Raw genomic sequence first — 26737 nt, 5'->3', positions numbered from 1 at the left:
GGCAACTGTTAACTGCACTTTCTAATCAAGGTGCAGAATGACTGGACTGCAGCAGCTCGTGTACACAATAGCTGCTCAAATAGACACTTGAATACAAAAATACACTGTGAGAAAGTCTGGTGTTGAAATACAAGTGCCTGATGATGTCTCCTTCGAATCCTAAAGTTATAGGGAAATTCTAGGTGAAAGTAATAAGGGAAAGGGAACTATGGGACTGTAAAACTCATTTCCTGGTCTGGCAAACAGTGATTGCTGAGAGTGCCTCATTAAACTGGCAGAAGGAACAAACGTGAGTTATTTAATAATTCTCTCATTCGACAAATGGAGAACTTTCTGTATGCTAAGCAGTATGCTGGCCAGCTGGAGCACAGAGATGGGAAAAACAAAAAACAAAAAACTACCAGAAAACTGCTTCAACTTTACTAGGGAAACAAGCAAACAAATACAAGATGATTATAGAAAGTAGGAACATATGAAAGTTTCTCTAGGGCAATCAGGTTTCACAAGGAAGATAGAATGTTTCTCTGATTAGAATGTTTCTCAGAGAAACTTGAAAATCAGGCCCTGGGCAAAAACTTGGAAAATGATCACAGAGCAAAATCAGAGACGACCACTGATAATATGTGGTAAATGTCCTAGTTTTTGTTCCATAAAGTGATTTAAAAAATCATACTAGGGAATTTCCTGGCGGTCCAGTGGTTAGGACTCCGTCCTTTCACTGCCCTGGGTCCAGGTTCAATACCTGTTCGGGGAACTAAGATCCCACAAACCGCAGGGCTGGCCAAAAATACCCCAAAATAAATAAAAATCGCACTAGATTGTTGTGTCATCCTTTTGTGTGTGTGTGTGCGCGCTTTTTTTGTGAAATTATGGAAAGGGTCAAAGGAACCAAATTTTCTTTTTGCCTCCAGTAATACTATGCCCTCACATTATTGTGTTGGTAGAGGTGTAATTAGTTATCGTTTCTCCCAAGATGAAGTTGTATTTTGTGGGCTACTTGGATTTGAGGACCAGCGAATCTTTAGCTATTGAGGACTTTGTTCTAACGCTGATGCAGGAGAATCTTGGTTTCAAGTGTTTCTTCAAGAAGACTGGATTTCACGCAAACCGGATCTATTCTCACGTCTATCTTTATCTTCTTTATCCATCTAGCTGTATTCGTAATATTTTATTTCTACTGTTATTTGCTCTTTCTTTTGCACAATTCCCAATGAAACAATTTAGATACTTGGTGCGCAAAAGTTTCATGTTACTCTCTAGAAAGGCACTTTCCAATATTTATTTCCAATATTTATTTTCCAATGTATCTTCGGAACAGTTTTGTTTGTAGCTTCTAGCCTGGAAATCGATACTTTTGATACCTGAACGTCGTTCATATTAAAACACCATGGAATCAAAGTATTCCATTCGAAGAACTGAATTGCGTAAGTCCTGTCGGGAGGCCATCTTGTGGTTGAGAGAAAGGGGCAGCAGGATGGAAACGGGACGTCTCCGCCACTTTACCCTAAAGGTCCTAGAGAAGGAACGAAACAACAGGACTAGCAGGGTGAGGCAGAGCTGAGCAAGTGTCCCCGGAAGGGGGCGCTATGTTTTCGAGGTTAACAAAGAGTGACCGCTGCGGGGGTCAGCTAAGGTCTCCGCTATAGCTACCATCTACACCGGTCACTTCACCAACGTCCCGTCTCCCTGGAGGCGGAGCCCTCGGAGGCGCTCCATGAGACCCAAGTCGGGAGCATTCCGGAAGTTCGGGCCAGACTCTGGTCGGTGTGAAATACGGCTAAGGGCGCACCGAGCAACCCGCCGGAGTCGGTTCATTTGACCCTGGGGCCCCTCCGTAGTCTGAAAGGAGTGCCGCGAACTCAAGCCATCTTTTCGGAAGGGAACATACCTCCCCTTGAAGGGGGATCACGTTGCTAAAGTAAAAATTTTGAGCGCGCTCTGTACAGAACACTCAAACTCTTGGCTTTCTGCCCACTGTAAAGATAAAAGTGGGTCGGGCATGGCGCTGGCTACGTTAAAAGGTAACGTACAGGAATGTCCAGACATTTGCATGGTGTTGACTACATAGTCGAGGTGGTTTTGCCCATAACAAAAATGGCGTTGAAACAATGTTAACCGGGTACAGTCACGTGGTAAAAGACCTGGCAGTGGGACAGTATGGCTTCAAATGACAAACGGATGTTATTATTATTCACTTCCGGGTGAGACTAATCGGGCGCCATCTTGTCTTGTTCGCGAAGAAGTAGAAGCATCGAAAGGGTTGGAGAGGTATTATAGGAACGGTGGCGACACGGTGTTCCGGAATCAGAGTGGGTAAGTGGTGGAGAACGATTAGGCGTGGGGACTTTCCGGGTCATTAGAATCTTCTTGGTTTCTGTGGCGAAGGTAGCATAACTTAAACACGTAGGCTGCGTACGCTGCTTGGCGCGACCGCTGGAACCTCATCTTCCTTAAAGCGGTGGCGTCCGCCTGACTTGGTGAATCATGGCGCTGCTCCCGGTGTAAAGGAAATGTTCGTATTAAGGAGAGTGCTCGCGACCTCTCCCTCTAACTGTGAGAGTTCCCTCTAGGAAGAGAAGGGAGTGATTGTTGGGCTCCCGACCGGCCGTTAAGCACTGCGCGTGCGCAGTGGGAACCCCCACCCCCACCCCGCTTATGGGGAGGGGGTGCAGGGGAGCAGAGGAGGAAGGGGCCCGGACCTGGACCTTCTCTGCTGTGCACCTCCGATTCCGCAGGCGCAGCGAAGGGCAACTGTGTCCTTTTAACTAACTACAGTTAGGTTCCTTAGTTTGTATTAATGTGTTTTTAAAGTCATAGACACTATGTGTTAAGTAAGCTTCGGGAAAGAAGGAGGTAGCTTCCAACGTTTCAGTTTTATTATCCTGTGATGGATATTATTGTCATCTGAACATCATGGGTACTCGACACATTTTGGTTGTTGGTGGTTAATTCATAGAACAAAATAAACTTGGAATTTCTGGTTTGAGTGCAGCAAGGCAAACGCAACAAAAACCAGAACCTTGAAGGTGTTTTGTAAGGTGTTACGTGGCTGTAGGTAAGGTAACAGTAAATCAGTTCTTTTAAGATGGTGTTGATTGAGACTGTATGTTAAAATTTTGTTGTTGTTGTTAATAGACTTTGCTTTTTTAGGACAGTTTTGATTTACAGAAAAATTGAGCAGATAGTACAGCTTTACCATATGAACTACCCCCCAACCCCCCTCAGAGAGTTTTTCCTATTGTTAACATATATTAGTGTGGTACATGTACATTTGTCACATTGAATGGACCAATATTGACACATTATTGTTATTTAAAGTCCATAGTTTATTCACATTTCCTAAGTTTAAACCTAATGTCCTTTTTCTAGCCCAAGATCCTATTTAGAACACCCTATAACATTTAATTGTCATGTGTCCGTAGTCGTCTTTGGTTGTGACAGTTTTTCAGGCTTGTTTTCTATGACTGTTACAGGCTGAAAATTCTTACAGTGAAGACCTAACTTCAGTGCCTCAGAATATGACTGTATTTGGAGACAGGGTCTTTAAAGAAGTAAAATGGGGTCGTTAGGGTAGGCCCTGTGTGCTATAATGGTGTCCTTATAAAAAGAGCAGTACACAGAGGGAAGACCACATAAAGACAAAGGTAGGAGACAGCCATCTACAAGCCAAGAAGAGAGGCCCCAGAGTGAAACCCACCCTGATGACAGTTTGATCTTGGACTTCTAGCCTCCAGAACCATAAGGAAATAAATTTCTGTCGTATGAGCTACCCAGTCTGTGGTACTTTGTTATGGCAGCCCTAGCAAAGTAATACAGTGACCTTGACAGTTTTGAGGGGTACTGGCTAGGGATATTGTAGGGTGACCTGCTATTGGAATTTGTCTGATGTTTTTCTCATGGTAAGACTGGTATTAGGGGTTTTGAGGAAGAAGGTCACAGAGGTAAAATGCCTTTTTCATCACATTCTATCAAGGCTACATACTATGAACATGACTTATCATGTTGATATTGTCCTTGATCACCTGCTTGAGGTAGTGTTTGTCTAATTTCTCCACTGTAAAGTTACTCTCCTCTGTCCACTCCCTCCTTTCCATATTGTACTCTTTGGGAAGGAAGTACCTTTGCACAAAGGACACTTAAGGAGTGGAGAGTTAAGCTCTCCCTCCTTTAGGGTGGAGTATCTACATAATTTATTTGGAATCCCTCCGCATGGAAGATTTGTCTCTTCCCTCCAATTTATTTATGTCAGTAAGGATTCAATAGATATTTATGTCATAATTTGTGTTATAATCCAGTAATACTTTATTTTATTGCCCAGATTGTTCCAGTTTTGGACATTGGTAGCTCCTTCAGTTGTCTACTGTGCACCTTTCACATGCCCCCATCTTCCTCCTCCCCCCTTTTTTCCCCTCCCCCTTTTCCCGAGCATCTTCTTACTTCCTGGCACTACAAGATGCTCCAGGCTCATTTTGTATATTTCTTGCCCTAGTTCTAAGAATCAGCTATTTCTCTAATGATCCCTGATTCCTTTACTTTGTTAGAGAATGGTATTAGAACCAAGACGTGTGCTTTTTGCCACTGAGGGGTTGTTTCCTTTAGGCTTTTTACATTTCTTTTTTTTTCTTCCAAATTTATTTTTCAATTATCACTTTTTTTTCGGTATCTATAACCAAACTATTCAATTCTCCAATATTTTTTGACTACCTTTCTTGAGCTGCAGACTACAAAGTATTTCAATATATACTAAAATGCATGTCACATCAAATATCAAAAAAGGTTACTACATTTCAAATAATTACAAGATTAACTTTGTTAGTGCCATTTCCACCTAATCTGAATTGATCCAAATGATTTCTTTTTGACTTTGAGATCCATTACCTGGAGTGTAAGACTGAAATGGCAGGGGAGAAGAGGATTGTTGCGTTTTGTGGTTTCTAAACTTTGTGTTTGATGTGAGAAACATTTCATTATATGCACCAAAGGATGGGTGTGTTACTGTATTTCTTTGATTTTGAAATTGATGCTTAAGGGCTTTAAAACAAGCACTACAGTTTCATTCTCATTTATCTGTCACACAGTCTAAGGGATGACTTTTGCAAATATTAATGTTTGTCATTTAAGCAAGTAATTTTAAGAACCTCAAAGCAATGAATGTTCTAATATAGAGTCATGTAAGAAATAAGATAAATGACAGTCATTTCTGGCTGTGTTAGTTTCTTAGGGATGCTGTACCAAATTACCACAGACTGGCCTTAAAACAACAGAAATTTGTTCTTTCACAGTTCTCCAGGCTACAGATATGACTGAAATAAAGATTTTGGTAGGCTCATGCATGTGTGCTCCACAGCCCTCTCTCTTTCTCTCTCCCTCCCTCCCTCCCTCTCTCTCTCTCTCTCTCTCTCTCTCTCTCCCTCTCCCTCTCCCTCTCCCTCTCCTTTTCTTTTCTTTTCTTTTCTCTTCTTCTCTCTTCTGTCTCTCCTCTAGGGGAGGATCCTTCCTTGCCTCCTTCTAGTTTCTGTTGGTTCCCAGCAATCTTTGGCTTTCCTTGGCTGTAGACACTTTATTCCAGTCTCTGCTTCTGTAGTCATGTGGCATTCTCCCTGTCTTGTGTCTTCTTCTAAAAGCACTAATCATTACTGGATTAGGACCTGCTTTAATCCAGTATGACCTCAACTTAACTGGACTACGTTTGCCAAGACCCTATTTCCAAATAAGGTCATGTTCACAGTTAATGGGAGTGGAGGTAGGACTTCAACATATCTTCTAGGGGGACACAAGTCAATCCATAACACTGGTCAAATTCATAAACTAGATTTTTATAGCTCTGTGCGATAATGTGCATAATCTGCAGCAAATCCTGGTTGTTGATCTTTCTGTTCTTCCCAAATCCCAGTTGTTTCCAAGGAAATAGCAATTAATTTAATCCTGTAAAGGGAAAGTCTTGTAGCCTGGCTCATCAATAATCACATTTCTCTAAACTTGAGAAATGGAGCTTAAGAATCTTTAAAATTAAAGCTAAAGGAAGAATGAATAAATTGGAATTGATTTTTGATGTTATAAAGTCAGAGTAGCAGTACTAGAGTTTCATCTTCATTGTTGAATATTAATATATTTACTTGATAATAAATTTCAGTGAATGAGTAAAATGTTTTACCACTTAATATGGGCAAAGCACTTTGGAGAATTCAAATAACTATTAAGACATTTCCACTGCCCTCAAGAAGATTCTCGTTTGAGCCAAGACAAAACACGTGAAGATTTTCATGACCAGCTTCCTGATTCTTCGTATCTTTAAAAATCTGTAGTAGATTTATTTTAAAAAATACACACTCATGGTTAAATAATTCAAAGAATATAGAAAGATAGTGAATAAAAAATTAACGTTAACTCATCTCTGTTTTCCCTCTCCAGAGCTTACCAATTTTAAGAGGTTTTTGGTAATGTAGGAATTTTCTATACTAAATTGTGTTCTTCTTTAAAAAAAAGGAACTTCAAGTGGCATCATTATTCATCCTGTATCACATGATTTTTTTCACTATACAATTCATAATACAGTTCATACATCAGTGTATGACAGCATATAAAAGTCTACTTTATTCATTTTAATGGCTGAATAGGAGTCCACTGTATGGTTCACGCTTATCTCACCTACTGCCCTTTGAGTGTCACTGAAAGCAGATGTTCACTGTTACAGCCATGCTGCAGGTTTTTGAGTTACATGGTGTGTATGCTCATCCATGGTTTTAAGTCCTTGAAGTGGAGTTGCTGGGTCAGAGGGATGATTATTTACAATTTTGATAAAATACTTTAATGCTAACTTGTCTTCCAAAAAGACTGAACATTTGGTGTTTTACCTACACCCTTGTTCAACACACCCTCTGTAGCCAAATAAAGTTTCTCAATTGCAGATTTAATTGAAGCATTTTATTAAATAGCTTCTAACTTCTTACTTCCTTGACTTTTACTGTTACCTTCTTTGCTGTGTTTTATTCTGCTCTGTTTCTCACAGTTTTACATCCTTTCCATATTTTTCTCAGCCTAAGTGTATCAATCATTGTATTTGAATAATAGCTTCTATAAAAACTTTAGGGGGAAAAGAGCTTTGGAAAGCATAGTAAAACTAGAAGCGGTTGGTTTTAACAAACAAAAATGGCTACAAATAATACAGATCACTCTTGAAAATATGGAAGTAAAAGCTCTTTGTGCGTAGGAAAACATGGAAGTTTTTGTTTTGTTTTAATAAAAGCTGCAACCTATGATGTTGTGAGAAGTAGGGACATTCCAAAGATAAAATGAAATCTGGATAAGTCTTAGATTGCTTTAAGAGAAGAAAATGGAATTGAGTAGAAGTGGATTGGCTTGATCACCTGTCCCCACCCCCAGTTGTAAACTTGAGTGCTATCAAAAACAATACTGAGAAAATCTTAGTGGTGATATTGACCACTACTTATTGAAGCTTTCTGTGCCAAGTTTTTATATGTTTCCCATTTAATCCTCACAGTAACCCTATGAGGTAGACATTTATTACATTCACCACTTTACAGATGAGAAAACCAAGGATTAGAGAGTAGTTAATTTGCGCATATTCACACAGCTATTGAGTAGTATAGGCAGGCATCATGAACCAGGGCTTGTGTTCTTAAGTCTAGGTGACAAGTGGTAATCAGAAAACTTAAAAGGGGAATTGAAAATGTTGGCCATGATAACCATTAAACAGGAGTAAGTAAAAGAAACTTAGTTTAGAGTGATTTCTAGAAAAGTAAATCTATGTATTGGAAATGATGATAGGGAGTCAATATACATCATTTTCATCATTAAAGTGGTTTTATTGTGTGCACATCTATTTGCAACTCCAGTGCGCACTGTGTAGCGCTAGTTATAATGCCTACATTGTATGAGTTTACAACCTGCGACAGAAAAATCTATGCAGTGAACTCTGATGTGCCATTAGAGCTTTGGAAAACATAGCAAGCTCTGCTTACACCAGCTTTTTTGGTTCTCCTGTATATAGGTCAACAGCTTTCTTATCATTAACCTTTAAAAGTAAACAGGGAAAGAAGAACCTGTAGACCATTTGTTTCTTCATTTGTTGCTTAGTGACTGCTGGTCACTTGCTTTAGGGCAGCAAGAAGCTGTCTGGTACCTTTGGAAGATAAAAAGATGAATACATTTGTCTTTCTATCAGCTTTAAAAAGGTATTAATCTGGGTATTAATCTGAGGACTTCCCTGGTGGTCCAGTGGCTAAGACTTTGCCTTCCAGTGCAGGGGGGTGCAGGTTTGATCCCTGTTGGGGAGGTAAGATCCCACATGCCTCATGGCCAAAAAACCAAAACATAAAAACAACAGAAGCAATAATGTAACAAATTCAATAAAGACTTTAAAAATGGTCCACATCAAAAAAAATCTAAAAAAAAAAAAATTAATCTAATGGGAAGAAGATGAAACCGTTTGAGGGACAAGTTGTTCTCACCTTGCTGATGTAATTTTTAAACTTAGAATTCCATAGAAAAATCTGAATTTATTACCTTATTTGTACCATTTAAGTTCATATCAGATGGATGAAATCTTTTAAAATGTTTGTTGTTCCTTTTTTTCTCAGCATATATGACAATTCCTAAATTGCTTGACATTATTTTGTATTGTTAATGAATTGTTCAAGTAAATAAAAAAGATATTTTTGAAAGAAAAATGTTTTTAAAGCTTTGCCTTCTCATTTGTGATGTACCTGTTTCCCTTAACTTTATAATGGTAAATCTTTTCTCATTATAAAATTAATGGAAGAGAAAGTTCAAATTAATTTGGAGATGATCACACTTCCGTGTTGCATCTCTAGAATTTATTTTTATTAGTTCAAATAGCTCTTCATAATTTAAGTGCAAACATACACTTTTTTTTTTTTTTCAGGGCATAAGTAATCTTGCTGCTATGCTTCCAAGCTGTAGTTCTGAATCAACCTAAATTTTAAACAGAAGGTGAACCCTCTGAGGTCAGTCAAAATAGCAGTTGGTATTTCTTCTGGGTGTTCCTCTTTATTTATTTAGTTACTTTTTAATTAAAGTTAATTAAAGTTTTCAAGAGTGCTAATGAGTTATTGGTCTTTAAAGGGCTTTAAAGGTATAGTAAGTATTTTTAGCTTGGAATTGATACCCAGTACAGTTGTTGGCCTCAGGTGTGGTACTATTTAGTGCCTATTTTGCCGTATTCTAATAATCCCATTATAATAGAATATATTAATACAACTAGAAGATAAGTGCACTTGACTCATAAGTAAACAAGGTATAACAAAGGAATGCATCTTTCCTAATGTACAGTGTTCTTCAGTTGAGAGGTCAGGATCTGCCATTGACAGAACTATGTAACATTCTGAGAATGCTGCAAAGACTGTGGTTGCAAGCTCTAAGAGCCTGGATTGTAGTAGCCAATTGTATTAAAGTTGGTGTCTGTTACTTCCTTAATATCTGGCTTTCCCACTTTTTGTGACCCTGCAATAAATACTAAGGCGTAGTTTTGTATTATTTTTAGAATAGAGGAAAGGGTCAGTCTGACAGGATTCATTTAGTAAACATTTATTTAATGCCTGCTACGTGCTAAGTCCTGGGGTACAAAAATGAAGAAGCATACTCTGCTTACTATGTGTGTCATTGGTACTTGAATATCAGGGTTGTATATCAGTGTTGGATGAAGTACAGAGATAAAATGACTGTAAGCATTTAAAACTTTTTATTATGGACGTTTTCAAACTAGTTTACAGATAAGTAAACTAGTGTGATGAACCCCCCTGCCCCCATACTCATCACCTAGATTTAATAGGTATTAATGTATGTTTTTCCCCTCTACTTTTCCATGTTAATTATATGTTAAGAAACCTGGTCTTGGGTAGTTCCCTGGTGGCCTAGTGGTTAGGATTCTGGGCTTTCACTGCCGTGACCGGGTTCAGTCCCTGGTCGGAGAACTGAGGTCCCACAAGCTGTGCGATGCGGCCCCCCACCAAAAAAAAAAGGAAAGAAAAGATACCTGGTTTTGTGGACTGTCTCACCTTCTAGATTTGTCTGATTGTTTCTTTTGATACTATTTGGCCAGTACCTTTTTCCCCTAATAATTCCTTTACACTGAAAGTGAGAGCTGAAAGCTCAGTTGGATTCAGGTAAACATTTTTGGTGAAAATATTCATAGTGCTTCTGGGGATGTAATTTTGTATCTCGTGAGGAGACACTTAATAATCTGTAGGGATGATATTTCGGCAACCTTTGAATTTTTGATTTCCCATCAGCTTTTCTTCAAAGACTGCCTGAATCAGCTGTTTTTATTAGGTTTGACAATATGGCAATGTTCTAAGTCTTTTCTACCTTATGCATTCATTAACTATAATTTATAAGGAAGAGTTTTCCTTCATTAGCTAGAGCTATCTGGTTACCCTCTTCAGTGAGCCTTGGTTTGAGGGAGGCTAAATCACTTTTTTTTTATAATCTTCAAAATAATTACATTTCCAGAGAGTTATATTGGGAAAAATTATATTTTCCCCCTTTTGAGCTAAATTGAATAGAGCTGTGCTTGCCCCCAAACTCTTGACATCAGCATTAACATGAAATTTTATACTCTTGCTTGCCAACTAAAAAATTCCAATTGTCTTTGGCAACCTTTTGAGCAGAATTTTAGAGCTCTGATCACATAAATGTATCATCATATAATAATTTCTGATGTGTGAGCTTTAACATTAAAGAACACTCATTCTCATTTTTAAGCTATGTTTATTTTGTTGAAGACAGAAAATCAGATACACTTTAAAAGTCAGGATGTGGGATCAAGGAGGACAGCCTTGGCAGCAATGGCCCTTGAATCAACAACAATGGATGCAGTCATTCCAGCACCAGCAGGATCCAAGTAAGGAAACAAATTGAATTTGGGGAACGGGGGAGGGGGTTGTCTAGAGATGAGTGGGACATAGGCACTGGAATTAAGGGAGGTAGAGTTGGGATTGGTTTATTGGATCATTTTATGGTCAGATTTTAATTTTTTCTTGTAAATAATCTTACCTAGCATACATATTAGGGAATGGATTTCCCTTTGGAAGATTTCCTCAAAGAGTAGAAAGCTTTATGTAGATTTTAATATTTTTAAAACTGATTTAGTTCTTGTTTTCTAAAGAAAGAGGAAAGTCTTAAATGTGTTGCTTAATCATACTTTTGTTAATTCGGAATCTTAAAATTCCATGTAGATCATAGTCAACTGATGGTATGCTGTATCATTTTTAAATTTCTCTTTAATATGGAATATTTCAAGCATATACAGATGTAGAAACGAGTATAGGGAGCCCCCATTTATTACTTAGCTCCTGCAGTGGTTAATTTGTAGCCAATTTTAACCTGATATGACCCCTCCCACTGTCCTGCCTTTACTGGGTTAATCTTATCCTATTTCTTTTTTTTAATAGCTACATAGCATTCTGTTATAGGACTGTACTGTAATAAATCCACTTTTAGATGATAGATTGTCTGTGACTTTTTGCTTTTTGAAGTCATTCCCATAATTTTGTATATGTACCATTATTACTTGTCCAATTATTTTCTTAGGAAAAAAAAATCTAAGAGCTAGGTTTGATAGATCACAGTTGTACATTTAAAAGTTTTAGATGTACATTGTCAAGTTTAACTTCATTTTCATCAAAAGGTATGAGAATATATTTATTTAATCTTTGCTAAACTGAGATGTAAAAAACTGTATCTTAATCTACTTTGTTTACTTTATTAATAGAATTAGATCTTAAAATGGTAACTAGATATTTGATGAAAGGAGGAACTTTAAGATAGCAGAAACAATGAATTTTGAATAAAGAATGGCTAAGAAGTTGTTAAGGAGATATATTTTGACTAGAGAAGGGAGTTAAAGATGCTAAAGAAGGGTGACTGAGAAGGAACAAGAATAGCTATCTATATTCACGTGAGGTATATAGGATCCAGAGTAGACCTGGATGGGACCTGTTAGAGAAAGAGTGAGGTTAATCATTTGTTTTTATAGTGGTTTAAAAAAGGAATAAGAGTTTAAAAAAATTCAGTAAACTTAAGGTGCAGGGAATAAATTTTCTTATGAGTTAATATTAGAAATTGGTTAAGTGTTTTTGTGGATGTCTTAAGTAATTTTCTGAATGTCTTAAGTAATTTTTATTATTTTATAGCCTGAGTATGGGTTAGTTTTATGTATTATTTTCAACTATAACATTGTGTAATATTTAAAATCTCTAGTAAGGAATAACTGAGAAGCTTGTTTTACATAGAGGCACTGTTTTTTTAGCTCCTACATTCTGAATGCCAAATTCTGCTATGTTAAATTATGTTAGGCCAGATTGACTGGGCTGCATTGGCTCAAGCTTGGATTGCCCAAAGAGAAGCTTCAGGACAGCAAAGCATGGTAGAACAACCACCAGGAATGATGCCAAATGGACAAGATATGTCTACAATGGAGTCTGGTCCAAACAATCATGGGAATTTCCAAGGGGATTCGAACTTTAACAGAATGTGGCAACCAGGTTTGTTGTTTATGTTTTCCAAATTTTAGGACTATTTTTAAAATAAAATGAGGATTAAAATTAAATTGTTTAATTTGCTTAGTTTTATGACTTCTTGAAATTAATGCTTCTTAAAGACTAGGCAGTTTCAATTATATTTGACCTTGAAATTTTGTGGTTAAAATTATTCTATACTCATCTGCTAGCATTGTGGCACTCAGTTTGATTCTTTTCTTGGTTCTTCATTCCTAGGCTGACAGGGGCTGGGAACACTGGAAACCTCACTTGGCATCTAGGGAAGAGAGCATTCTATGTCTCTCTGTTGCAACCTCTGGCCTTTTCAGCAGCAGCACTGGCAGAGCAAAACATGTCTAGTCTCTAATTAAAGAAAAATTGTGTCACTATGTGACAAATTAGTCTGTCAAATATACTCTGCCCCTACCATCCACCCATCTCTCTCTTCCCTTTTTTTCAGATAGTGAAGATCTTCCATAAGTTTTTATGTTTATTTTTTTTGTTTGTTTGCTTTTTTACTTCGCAGTATGACTAGGTTCCTTGATGCTAGTTCAGTTTTCTATGACTTGTGTTATTAATTATTTAACAGTCACTTCACGTTTTTATAGGTGAATCTTATTTTGATTATGCTAATGGTGAAGTCATAGCTCCTTTTCTTTATTAGTACTTACTATTGTTTCTCAATGTAAGAATGGAAAACTCAGGAAGTAATCCTCTAATATCACTTTTAAAAGAATAACGAATATTCTAATCTTTAATACTGAGAAGTAGTTCATTTCTAGTTTTCTGGAGTCTGTGCCAAATTTCCCCACATTTGAAAATGTTTTGGTTCCTAAGTTCATCAGTGATTCACCCTGGCATTCCCACTTCCCCAACCCACTTCCCCAACTTTACTCTGCTGGTGTTCTTTGTGTCCCAGGCAAGTGATTTACCTCTGTGTGCCTCAATTTCCCTTCCTGAAATTGGCAAAAATAGTACCTGATTTCTCCCTACCTCACAGGGATGTTGTGAGGATAAATGTGTTCATGGAAGAAAGGAATTATATAAAAATCTCAAGGTATTATTTTTATGGTATTGTTACTGAACAGAAATAGAAAAATTCAACAGAAGATTGCTTTGGATTTTGTTATGTTCATTAAAAATAATTTTGGGCATTTGGTTTCCATTTGTTTAGGATATGAATTAGAGTGGAAGTTAGCTCATTCGAATTATTTATTAGATTAATTCATTGCTTATTTTTAAGGTATGCAAAAGAAATTGGACCAAGAAGTCATAAATTTTTTAATCTTTCTTTACTGAAAAATGTAGCTTTCTTGAGATCTTAAAGATGTGTGCTGATTTTGTTATAACCCCTGTTGAATGTTTTTATGCCTAAATCCTGAATAGAATGGGGAATGCATCAGCAGCCCCCACACCCCCCTCCAGAGCAGCCATGGATGCCACCAACACCAGGCCCAATGGACATTGTTCCTCCTTCCGAAGACAGCAACAGTCAGGACAGTGGGGAATTTGCCCCTGACAACAGGCATATATTTAACCAGAACAATCACAACTTTGGTGGACCACCCGATAATTTTGCAGTGGGGCCAGTGAACCAGTTTGACTATCAGGTGAAAGATATTTTGTTGCTTTAATATTGTAGATGTGCACGTAATCCATTCTTTGGAGGTGTCTCATCAAGAGTACCTAAGATATGTGTTTCACTTTTCAGTCTTGTACAGATAAGCACATATTATGTCTCAAAAAAAGTTATCAGTTTTTGAGTATTAAAATCATTAGATTTTTATTTTCTGGTTTTTGATTTGCTTAGGAAAATGGTATAAAGGATTGTTAGGGAAAAATTTGGATAAAATGCAAAATGTGTAAGTGCAATAGCTATATGATGTTTTGTTTTCTAATTTCAAGATGGTACCTTTAAACATTAAATAAAGTTTAGAAAATGCACGGTAGTTGAATACATTATTTATCAAAAATTATGGTTAAGACATGAATAAAATACATGAAGAACATAGATCATCTTCCTAAATGCAGTTCCTTCTGCTATGTAGAGTTAAGACATTTTCTAGTGTTGTCGTTTTTTTTCCATTCTGACATGACATGTTAATGGAATTGTACATAATTTTCTTTGTAGCATCTAATTCATTCCTAGGGACATAGAACTCTATGGGGAATAGTGTCATTAAGAGGGGCTATATTTTCTCTAATCACTCTGCCAGGGTCCACCCTTAAATTATAGTGCTAGGTGTCATTTTGAAATAATTGATTGCAATCGTTACCTTTAAACTGAGCTATCATTTAAAATTTTGGGAAAAACCCATGTTATTTCACTAATTGTATGGATAATGGGCATAATCGTAAACAGTATTCACCTTGAGACAGTAATCCTCTTAATCATTCAGATACTTTTTGTATATGAATATTTGGTATACAGATAGGACAGTTTCTCTTTGTTTTGAAAAAATGTAGTAGTGGGGAGCTTCTACTTAGACAACATTTGCTTGGTAGGTCCCCATGCTAACAAGACAAAGAGCTCTGCTGGCATCTGGCTTAGAAAAGCATCTGAAAATGGCAAAATTACAAAAAAAAAATATAATGTTATGATTCAGTAGCTTTTATCTTAGCTTAAAATAGATATTTCTTGCAAGATGATAGAAATAAGTTCATAACTAGGAAGTTGGAATTGATTTAAAACTTTTTTTTCCTGTGGTTTTCTAGTTACAGAAAAACTGGCATTTATTTGATTTCTTGGTAGTGGAAGGATATAAATGGATTCAGAATGAAAAAGCTCATTTATATATCCTTTTTTATACTTCTTGAATATAGTATATTATCAGCTGGATTTTATATGGCTCTTTGCATTTACGTAGGCAGAAAATCTTTATCTTTCTTAGGAAAAGTAAGCCTAGGTTCTTGGGGCTACAGAAATATCGGTGGATATTAGAACCATGGAATTCTTGGATTTGCTGCACACATGGATTTCTACTGTCCCAGTTCATAACACACGTGTGTCCCAGAGAGTATGTTGTATTAATGTGAAGAAAAATAAACTGCAATACTCTTTCAGCATGGGGCTGCTTTTGGTCCACCGCAAGGTGGATTTCATCCTCCTTATTGGCAACCAGGACCTCCAGGACCTCCAGCACCTCCCCAGAATCGAAGAGAAAGACCATCATCATTCAGGGATCGGCAGCGCTCACCTATTGCACTTCCTGTGAAGCAGGAGCCGCCACAAATTGGTAGCTATTTAAGTTTAGTGAACCACAATTGGCATGATTTTTTGATCATGTAAAAAGGATGTTTTATTTTCTTAAATTGTTCTAATACTCTGATATGTTAGGAAATGATACTTTAAAATCCTATCTTTTTATAGTCATAAACCTTAAAATTACAAAAAAGATGCATGCTATCTAAAATCTTTAAAGTTTTGAATATGTTTCTTTAAAATGAATCTTTACCTTAAACTCCAGGTTTTGTGATGAAATTTAAATTTATTGTGACCATAGCATGTTGATATTTCTTCAATGTTGATAGCTACATTATGCCAGTATATGATCAGTTCCCCCTTTAAAATCTCCTGTTCTCTCTCTATGGACTCTTTGCACTCTCAGTTCATCTGATAATACTGCTGTCAGATTAATTTCTTTATTTCACTTTCCATAGTGTTTGGCAGAAAATTTTAATTTTTAAATAACATAATAGAACTAGTTTATTGCAACTGACAAGTTACATATTTATGTTCCTTTTTATCTGGACATCCAAATCTAGCACTTAAGTCTTTCTCTTTTTTTTTTAATCACAAAGTAGACATTTTAGGAAGATTCTAACTTCTGTTTTAACTTAAGGAATAATATTAGTTCAGATGAATTCTTACTGTGAAGGCTTGTGGTTTTGTTTAATTCTGTTCTGTTTTCACATTTTAGGAAGCAGCATAGTATAACAGTTGGCTGTGAATTAGCCCACATCACTACTTATTGTCTTTGTAACCTTGAGCACATCACTTAATCTCTTTGAGCCTCGGTTTCCTCACTTAAAAAGAGATGGAGTAATAGTAGTGCTCTTTTAGGGCTTTTGGGGATTAAGAGAGATGATGGACTTCCCTAGTGCCTTGGCACATTATAAGCATTAAGGCAGTGTTCACTCTTGCTATTAAAATTGATGATTTTAAAGAAAATCCTTATGTTTAGTGGATTTTTTTTTTTTTTTGGCGGTACGCGGGCCTCTCACTGTTGTGGCCTCTCCCGTTGCGGAGCACAGGCTCCGGACGCGCAGGCTCGGCGGCCATGGCTCACGGGCCCAGCCGCTCCGCGGCATGTGGGATCTTCCCGGACCGGGGCACGAACCCGTGTCCCCTGCATCGGCAGGCGGACTCTCAACCACTGCGCCACCAGGGAAGCCCTAGTGGATTGTTTGTATTACCACTGCCTTGCTGGAGAATGATAGTATTTGTCACTAGCACTCAAGTGGCACCAGAATTATTTTTTTTTAAGTTACAAAGATTGTAGAAATTTAAGAATAAGAAACTCATGCATTTACAATTTTTACTTAGCTGACTTATGAATATTTTGTCCCACGTGAAACAGATGCAGTAAAACGCAGGACTCTTCCAGCTTGGATTCGAGAAGGTCTTGAAAAAATGGAACGTGAAAAGCAGAAGAAGTTGGAGAAAGAAAGAATGGAACAACAACGTTCACAGTTGTCCAAAAAAGAAAAGAAGGCTGCAGAAGATGCTGAAGGAGGAGATGGCCCTCGTTTACCTCAGAGAAGTAAATTTGTAAGTAGACACTCCTGACATAAAACTCCTTGTGACATCTGTGTGAAAAGTTAGTTGACTTTTTCTGTCTTATTTGACTTGGTATGATAATCTCTAGGTCCATCCATGTTACTGTAAATGGCATTGTTTCTTTTTTATGGCTGAGTAATATTCCAATGTGTGTATATGGAATATTACACATGCACACCACGTCGTCTTTATTCATTCATCTGTCAGTGGCCATTTAGGGTACTTCCATGTCTTGGCTACTGTAAATAGTGCTACTGTGATCATGAGGGTGCATATATCTTCCTGAATTAGATTTCATCTTTTCTGGATATATGCCCAGGAGTGGGATTGCTGGATCATATGGGAACTCTATTTTTAGTTTTTTAAGGAACTTGCATACTGTTTTCCATAGTGGCTGCACCAATTTACATTTACAAATATCATATGATATCATTTATATGTGGAATCTAAAGAAAAAGATACAAATGAACTTATTTATACAACAGAATAGACTCACAGACATAGAAAAACTTATGGTTACCAAAGGGGAAAGGTGGGGGGAGGGATAATTTGGGAATTTGGGATTAACAGATACACACTACTATAAAATAAACAGCAAGGACCTACTGTAAAGCACAGGGAACTTTGTTCAGTATCTTGTAATAACCTATAATGGAGAAGAATCTGAAAAAAATATATGTATACTGAATCACTTGCTGTACTCCTGAAACATTGTAAATCAACGATACTTTAATTTTAAAAAAGTATTGAAATAAATAGATATTAATTTAGCTTATACAAAAGTATTAATGTCCTTGAGATTACTTTCAGTAAGTATATTGGAGATTGTTTTTATGTATGTATTGTTGAGGGTAGTAAGGAGAAAGGGGACAGCAAATTTATAAAACATTTCATTCCAGAGAGAAATTATTCATTGGGGTGCTAGATAATAGGCTTTACCTTGACAAACAAGTCTGTGTTCTTTTGTTGTAGTACAGCTAACTCCCTAGTGATGGACTATAAAACAAAACTATACTTACACCAACGGATGTAATAGCTTTCATAGTTTTTGACATAGGCACTGAAAGTAACATAAAGTTTTAACTCTTTAATAAATCTCCATCAGTGGGCTTCCCTGGTGGCACAGTGGTTAAGAATCCGCCTGCCAATGCAGGGAACACGGGTTCGAGCCCTGGTCCGGGAAGGTCCCACATGCCGTGGAGCCACTAAGCCCGTGAGCCACAACTACCGAGCCTGCGTTCTAGAGCCCGCGAGCCACAACTACTGAGCCCACGAGCCACAACTACTGAAGCCTGCGCACCTAGAGCCCATGCTCTGCAACAAGAGAAGCCACCGCAATGAGAAGCCCACCTACTGCAGCGAAGAGTAGCCGCTGCTTGCTGCAACTAGAGAAAGCCCGCGTGCAACAGTGAAGACCCAGTGCAGTCAAAATAAATAAATATTAAAAACTAAAGAACTCCATCAGTTAGATGGCATTGAGTGGCTTAGAAATTTTTTTGTTTAGCAGCAGTATGCTCCTAGATGGTATGACAGCCACAGCACTGGCCAGTAATGCAATTCAGGAAATGGTTCTTCCTCCCAAGGCCATTTTCTGCTTCAGCAATAAGTCTCAAAGACAGCAGATTAACTAGACTTAAGCAGATTGGCTTTGCTTAAATTCCATGAATGCCATAAATTACTTTTATTTTTTAACAAAAGAACCGTGCCAAAGATGTGATTTTATTCTGGGTGTTATATCGGTAAGAAACAACAGGCTGCCACTATTAAAGTTTACCTTTAACAAAGAAAAAAAAATTTTTTTCAAAAGACATGAAATAGTGGATTTTCAGGTTTGATGTTTTTTTTTAAGTGTCAAAAAAACTGTTTGGAGATTATCCTCCCTCTTCTCCCTGGTGCTTTTGGACTTGTGTCACATGTATCTTCCCCTGGTTCAAATAGTCTTTCCATAGTTGTATTTAGGTGATCACCTTGTCTTTTACTTAGTAGGATTGTTAGAGTGACTATGGAATACTTCTTTGCCTAAAGAAGTCCCCTTTTTAAGGTATGCTCTCTGGATACTGAAAACCTAAAACCATTCAGAGAGACAAACTGCTGGTATTTCCTCTATCTGAAGTAGACCTCATTTCTTGCTTATCTGTCTGTTACGTAGCTAAAAAAAGCAAATTTCACTAGCTAGCTGATATCTGGAAACTGACTTTAGATTTTTAAGTCACATGATTTTAGGTAAATAGCTTACATTTACAGCTGTAAAAGTTACACTGAGGGCTTCCCTGGTGGTGCAATGGTTGAGAGTCCGCCTGCCGATGCATGGGACATGGGTTCGTGCTCCCGTCCGGGAAGATCCCACATGCTGCGGAGCGGCTAGGCCCGTGAGCCATGGCCGCTGAGCCTGCGCGTCCGGAGCCTGTGCTCCGCAACGGGAGAGGCCACAACAGTGAGAGGCCCGCGTACCGCAAAAAAAAAAAAAAAAAAAAGTTACACTGAATAATATGACTGTGGTGCATTTATCCAAAATTCTACACGCCACTCATGTCAGGACCATCATATATAATGGATATTAATTAAATCAGTCTCTGGGCCTGATGTGCTTCTAGTTATTTATAAAATAAGGTAAAACTTAGAAAAAAAATTGAAAAATAATTGAAATTGATTCTCATAAGTCATCTTGTAGTCTTAATATTTCCTCTCAGGTAACATTTTAAATTATCAAATGAAATCTATAGCACAAAAATGTAATTTAGAGAAATTTCATTTTTATATATGTTTCATAGACTTTAATTTGGGTTTTAAAATAGAATATATAAGATAATTATTTTATATTATAAGCATGAATTTGGGCTACCCGAAAGTGCTATTACTTTTTTTAGGATAGTGATGAGGAAGATGAAGACACTGAAAATGTGGAGGCCGCAAGCAGTGGAAAAGTCACCAGAAGTCCATCTCCAGTTCCTCAAGAAGATCAAAGTGAACCAGAAATGACCGAAGAAGAGAAAGAGTATCAAATGGTAGAATGTTAAATTTCTTACCTTTACCATGTACAGGCTTAAAAAAATTTTTTTTAATTGAGGTGTAATTGACATGCTACGTTATATTATAGGGTTTATCTTGTTTATAATTTTTAAAATTATTGGTTGGCTATCAAACTTGAGAGAGAACTTGTGAAACAGTTATAAAATGTATATTTGCTGGGTGATAATGTCTGCAAAATCCAAGTAACAATGCAAAATCACAGCTTATAAAGCAGTTATTTAAGCACATTTTTAATTAAACAGTGTTTTACTACATGAGACCCAAGAGAACATTTATTATTTATTATTTTTCTAAAATGTGTGTTTTGAATACTGAAAAAGATTAAAAGGCTGCGTAGAAGTATAAATTTAGGAAGCACTGGATTGAACACAGTTAAACATATTTCTTCATTGCAAGATTTCTCAAAGACTTCAGTGCCTATAATGTGTATTGTCAGTTTCTGAGTTTGGGAATATAATGTGCTGCGTTTCTCATATTGAAAGACCAGTGATATTTGAAATGTCTTTAGATGAAGCTGATTCAGTATACTCTTATTTTAGTAGATGAGTAATCTGAATCCCAGAGAGGCCCACATTTGAAACAGCTGTTGGTAGCCAAACCAGTGCTAGAATCCAGCTCTTATTTCAAGTCTATTGTACGCTGTGCTATAGTAATCAAGAAAAAAAGGACTTCATCTCACAGAATGGAATGACTGCCTTTTTGTTATTTTCCTTGTTTTTTTCCCCTCAGATTTTACTTTGAGCTGAGGGTTAATGTAAGTTCCTAAGTGACATAAGAAACTAGTATTGTGCTGCTTACTAATAATATTATTAAATGAAGGGATATTCCTCTCAAAACACTTGTGGAAACTTTTATTAATAGGGACTTGAAAAAAATACTTTGTCTCTAGAATTAGAATTCAGTTTCTCTACTATACAGATAAATTCATATATATATTTTTTAATCCACATGATTTTAAAATTTTTAAAGTTTTGATAATACAGTAATTTTCAAGGTACTCTTTTCCTTGGAATAGCTGGTCTGATCTCTTCTCTAAAAATGTTTTATAAAATGGCTTTGCCTTTTAATTTTTTTGAAAATGTCAAACTATCAGTAGCTAGAATAAATTAGAAAAAAAATATAAAATATCCTTCCTTAGATGTTGCTGACAAAAATGCTTCTGACTGAAATTCTACTGGATGTCACAGATGAAGAAATTTATTATGTAGCCAAAGATGCACACCGGAAGGCAACGAAAGGTATATTGTGGGTGTTCTTGGTTCTCTTTTTCTGGGGGTCTTTTGGTTTTGGTGGCTACTTTGGACTTTTTTTGTTGTCCTTGTTGAATTACTAGCAGATTTTGAATATTCTCTTGCATGTTTTAACTCTTTGGGAAAGGTTAGATTTGTAGACACCATATTAAAAACTATACAGATACTTTTGTTTTATCCAACCTACCTGAGCACAGATTAGCAGTTTTGCTGTTGTTCTATAAAATGTATTGTGGAAAATTCTTGATGTTCAATTTCACCTGATTTTTTTTTATATATATAGATACCATGGTATTGGTATATGATTTCTAATACAACTAGTTTGCCTAATGAATTATGAACCTTCAGAATTTTCACAGTTTACCACTTACAATTTTTACAGAAGCAGCCAATGTCCCCCCCTCCCATATTTTTAGTAACACTTAAAAAGTATATTGAAAGAAAAATTTGAATTATGGGCCATACCTAAAAAAAAAAAAAATACCAGTGTACTGGTCAACATTTTTCCTCATTATCAACCAATTACAGCTCACATCAGAATTATAATTTCAAGGCCAGACATGCTACTGGTTTAAAATGAATGTTATGTTTTTAATGTTTCTTCTCTCCCCAAAAAGCAGCAATAGTAGTAGATTTAACAATACCATAGACTCTCATGACTATGAAATCGTGGCTATTTGTGTTAACATGTTGTTCCTGTTGTTGATGTGATACAAAGCTCCTGCAAAACAGCTGGCACAGTCCAGTGCACTGGCTTCCCTCACTGGACTCGGTAAGTATTCTCCTTATTTGTGAGAGGGCCTTAAAGGGAAAAATGACACTTACCTGTCTCTCTACGTGTTCTGTTTTGAAACTGTACTAGTCCTACACAGTTTATAAAATTTAGGTTTTAGGGTTATAGCCTCTAAAAGGTTTTTTTTCTTTTTTTTTTTTTTACTAAAGCATTCACAATGGGATTATTATAAATGTGGTGGCTAATTCATAGTTTATTAGTACAAGTTATAATAGTTCATAATTTAGCCATGATAGCATTTAAGCTCACTTTCAGAATTATTACATACATGCCGTAGGGAAAAACCTATCCGCTATTGCTCTTAAGGACCTTTATTTAGATTGTGTTGCAGCAAGTCAAGTTTTTACATAGAGGAAAGGGTTTATCTTACAGCATGATAGTAGTGATGTGTTCGTAATTTGCAATTTGCATGATATATTATCAAGTATATAAGAGCTTGAATTTGCCTTTTCCACATCATCATTTCAAATTAATATTTGTGAGGGTCAACAGAAATGGGTAAAACCAAATGCCCATGTGATTTTGTTATGATTACTATTTAGATCACTTCAGGGTGGGGAGCAGTTTTAGCACCAAAGCATTTCTGCATCAGTGAGAATTACAGTATTCCAACTTTGTTAGGAAAAAAATATTTAGCATCCCTTGGATTTCTAAGCTTTGAATAAAGAAAGAGTTAATTTTAGAAATATTTTCAGGATCATCATAAATTTGAGTAAGGTAGTTTGAATTGATTATGCTTTAGTAAGGCTTTGTTACTGCCCTATTAAATGGCTTTGTTGGTTAGCATGGACAGTAAGACAATAATTTTCAAGATTCCCTTATGGTGAGAAATATATGAAATATTCTTGAAAGAATAAGAAACTAAGTATCAGTTTTCTTGAGGATTCTGTGTTCTCCTTAAGCATTGTAATTTATACTCCTCCCCACCCCGAATAAGCATATTCTTCCAAGAAAAAGCAATGAAAAAAGAAATGAGCTTTCTTCTCGGACCTTAAAAAGTTTTTAGTGCCTAGAATAATTTTTACATATGATAGACTGGGCTTTATGCACACAGGTGGACTGGGTGGTTATGGATCAGGAGACAGTGAAGATGAGAGGAGCGACCGAGGTTCTGAGTCATCTGACACTGATGATGAGGAATTACGGCACCGAATCCGGCAAAAACAGGAAGCTTTTTGGAGAAAAGAAAAAGAACAGCAGCTGTTACATGATAAACAGATGGAAGGTATATCTTTTAGACTCAATGTTTGTACAGTTCTGTTCGTATTTCTTTTTTTAAATTTTATTTATTATTTTTTTTTGCGGTACGCGGGCCTCTCACTGTTGTGGCCTGTCCCGTTGCGGAGCACAGGCTCCGGATGCGCAGGCTCAGCGGCCATGGCTCACGGGCCCAGCCGCTCCGCGGCATGTGGGATCTTCCCGGACCAGGGCACGAACCCGTGTCCCCTGCATCGGCAGGCGGACTCTCAACCACTGTGCCACCAGGGAAGCCCCATATTTCTTTTTATTTTATAACCATCTTAGAAATACCAATGATAGAATCAAGGCTAGATTATAAATAATATGTGATGTAACTGAAACTAAGGTGTTTTGGCTCATTTGCAGTTTTTATCAAAGTCAGAATTGATTGTAAAAAGTTATAGTTTATAAAAGTTTTTTTGTTTTGTTTTGGGAGACATTAGTTCCATTGGCTGTAAGTTAAGCTATTTAGTGTATTTTTATTTCTTATTAAAGTTCTTAACAGGACTACCCTGGTGGTCCAGTGGTTGAGACTTCATCTTCCAATGCAGGGGGTGCAGGTTTGATTCCTGGTCAGGGAGCTAAGATCCCACATGCCTCAAGACCAAAAACCCAAAACATAAAAACGAAGCAATGTTGTAACAAATTCAATAAAGACTTTAAAAATGGTCCATATCAAAAAATCTTTAAGAAAAAAAAAGTTCTTAAAATGAAAAAACTTTTGAAAGGGGAAATATATTGTAAACTATTGAAAAGTAATTTGTGCTAGCATATTTAAGGATAATAGAGGACTTTTTAGAAGGTTTTTTATGTAAAATGCTGTACATGTATACAGTTCTTAGTTTATATAATGATACTAGGAATAATGAAAGAATATTTATTTAGAATTTCTTTTTTGAAAAATCTTATTTGGACAATTTGAGAAGTAATTATTAAGAGTTAACAGCCAAAAATTTCCTATAAATTACTTACTTACCTTCAAGTTGCCTTACTGTACAAAAGGGAAATCTTTTCTTACTTGCTTTACTGTACCTCTACAATTTGGTACTCTATTGCTGTACTGTCCAGGAAGGCAGCTAACTGCATGTAGCTATTGAGCATTTCAAATGAAGCCAGCCCAAATTGAGATGTGCTGTAGGTATAAAATACACACTGTATTTCAAAGACTTAAAAAAAAAAAGCAGATTATCTCAATATTCTTTTTAACTGATCACATGTTGAAATGATAATATTTTTTATATGTTGGGTTAATAAAATATGAAAATCAGTTTCACCTGTTTCTTTTTACTTTTTAAATGTAGCTGTTAAAAATCCCTGAATTGCTTATGCATTCTATTTCTGTTGAACAGTGCTGCTGTATTTTTGTAGTCTGATAGCTTGAAATTTGGTAGCATGGGAGTTTTTTCATTGCACGTTTGCCTTTCTTACTGTTTTTGTCTTTTTCTGTTTCAGAAGAAAAGCAACAAACAGAAAGGGTTACAAAAGAGATGAATGAATTTATCCATAAAGAGCAAAATAGTTTATCACTACTAGAAGCAAGAGAAGCAGATGGTGATGTGGTTAATGAAAAGAAAAGGACTCCAAATGAAACTACATCAGTTTTAGAACCAAAAAAAGAGCATAAAGAAAAAGAGAAACAAGGAAGGAGTAGATCAGGAAGTTCCAGTAGTGGTAGTTCCAGTAGCAATAGCAGAAGTAGTAGTACTAGTAGTACTGTCTCTAGCTCTTCGTACAGTTCTAGCTCAGGTAGTAGTCGCACTTCTTCCCGATCTTCTTCTCCTAAAAGAAAAAAGAGACATAGTAGGAGTAGATCGCCAACAATTAAAGCTAGGCGTAGTAGGAGTAGAAGTTACTCTCGCAGAATTAAAATAGAGAGCAATAGGGCTAGAGTAAAGATTAGAGATAGGAGGAGGTCTAATAGAACTAGCATTGAAAGAGAAAGACGAAGAAATCGAAGTCCTTCCCGAGAGAGACGTAGAAGTAGAAGTCGCTCAAGGGATAGGCGAACCAATCGGTCCAGTCGCAGTAGGAGTCGAGATAGGCGTAAAATTGATGATCAACGTGGAAATCTTAGTGGGAGCAGTCATAAGCATAAAGGTGAGGCTAAAGAACAAGAGAGGAAAAAAGAGAGGAGTCGAAGTATAGATAAAGATAGGAAAAAGAAAGACAAAGAAAGGGAGCGTGAACAGGATAAAAGAAAAGAGAAACAAAAAAGGGAAGAAAAAGATTTTAAGTTCAGTAGTCAGGATGATAGGTTAAAAAGGAAACGAGAAAGTGAAAGAACATTCTCTAGGAGTGGTTCTATATCTGTTAAAATCATAAGACATGATTCTAGACAGGATAGTAAGAAAAGTACTACCAAAGACAGTAAAAAACATTCAGGCTCTGATTCTAGTGGAAGGAGCAGTTCTGAATCTCCAGGAAGTAGCAAAGAAAAGAAGGCTAAGAAGCCTAAACATAGTCGATCGCGATCCATGGAGAAATCTCAAAGGTCTGGTAAGAAGGCAAGCCGCAAACACAAGTCTAAGTCCCGATCAAGGTAGTATACTTTTTAAAGTATTTTGTCTGATTTTTAAAAAAAAAAATTTGACTGAATTTATGCAAAGTTGAAAGTGTCCTTTCTCTCTCTCTCTTTAATAAACTCAGTTTGGTACTTGATAAATGATCATAGTCTTAAGTAATTTTAAAAATCCTATATAATATTATTTATTTGAAAATTGCAGATTCTTTAGTATAAAATACATTTTTATTTTTAAATTTTATCTTTTCCCTTTCTTTTTTTCAGATCTACAACCCCTCGCCGTCGTAAACGCTGAGGAATGATGTGGCAAGAATGCCATGATGTTTAAAAAATTCCATGAGTTTTAAGGGCTTGTCTCATTATAGAGGCACATTGTGGCTGTGTAGGTGAAACCAGAATTTTTTTTTTTTTTTAATCTGTAAATAGGTGTACTTTTTCCAAATGCTGCTCCAAGTTACTTAATAGGATTTCTTTGTATTACATTTTTTCAAAAAATAGTGCATAATAAGACTATAAACATGCCATTCTCTTTCAGCTGTAATGTTCTTAAAATTATTCTTGAATGTACTGTGATGTCAATAAAGCTCTTTAGTTCATTTTTGTTAA

General features: G+C 36.5%; 1 protein-coding gene across 6 annotated transcripts; it reads left to right on the top strand.

Moving 5' to 3' along the window:
* Positions 1-1469: 1469 nt before the first annotated feature.
* PNISR (PNN interacting serine and arginine rich protein) lies at positions 1470-26737 on the top strand. 6 transcript variants are annotated; one of them, XM_079939630.1, is made up of 13 exons: positions 2206-2313; positions 8906-8987; positions 10768-10882; positions 12336-12524; positions 13905-14128; positions 15583-15754; positions 17099-17289; positions 20166-20303; positions 21467-21566; positions 22297-22350; positions 23426-23596; positions 25063-26149; positions 26396-26737. In XM_079939630.1, the coding sequence occupies exons 3-13, from the start codon at positions 10795-10797 to the stop codon at positions 26424-26426; spliced, it is 2445 nt and encodes an 814-aa protein (XP_079795756.1). In that variant the 5' UTR covers positions 2206-2313; positions 8906-8987; positions 10768-10794; the 3' UTR covers positions 26427-26737. The 6 variants fall into 6 exon arrangements, with proteins under 6 accessions (XP_079795755.1, XP_079795759.1, XP_079795756.1 ...); XM_079939631.1 differs by having other exon boundaries at positions 10764-10882; XM_079939629.1 differs by lacking the exon at positions 8906-8987 and having other exon boundaries at positions 1470-2313; positions 10764-10882.

Source organism: Stenella coeruleoalba, assembly GCF_951394435.1.
Source record: "Stenella coeruleoalba genome assembly, chromosome: 12".
Lineage (NCBI taxonomy): Eukaryota > Metazoa > Chordata > Mammalia > Artiodactyla > Delphinidae > Stenella > Stenella coeruleoalba.
The sequence above is the reverse complement of the archived record's forward strand: the minus strand, read 5'-3'. Positions and strand labels throughout refer to the sequence as shown.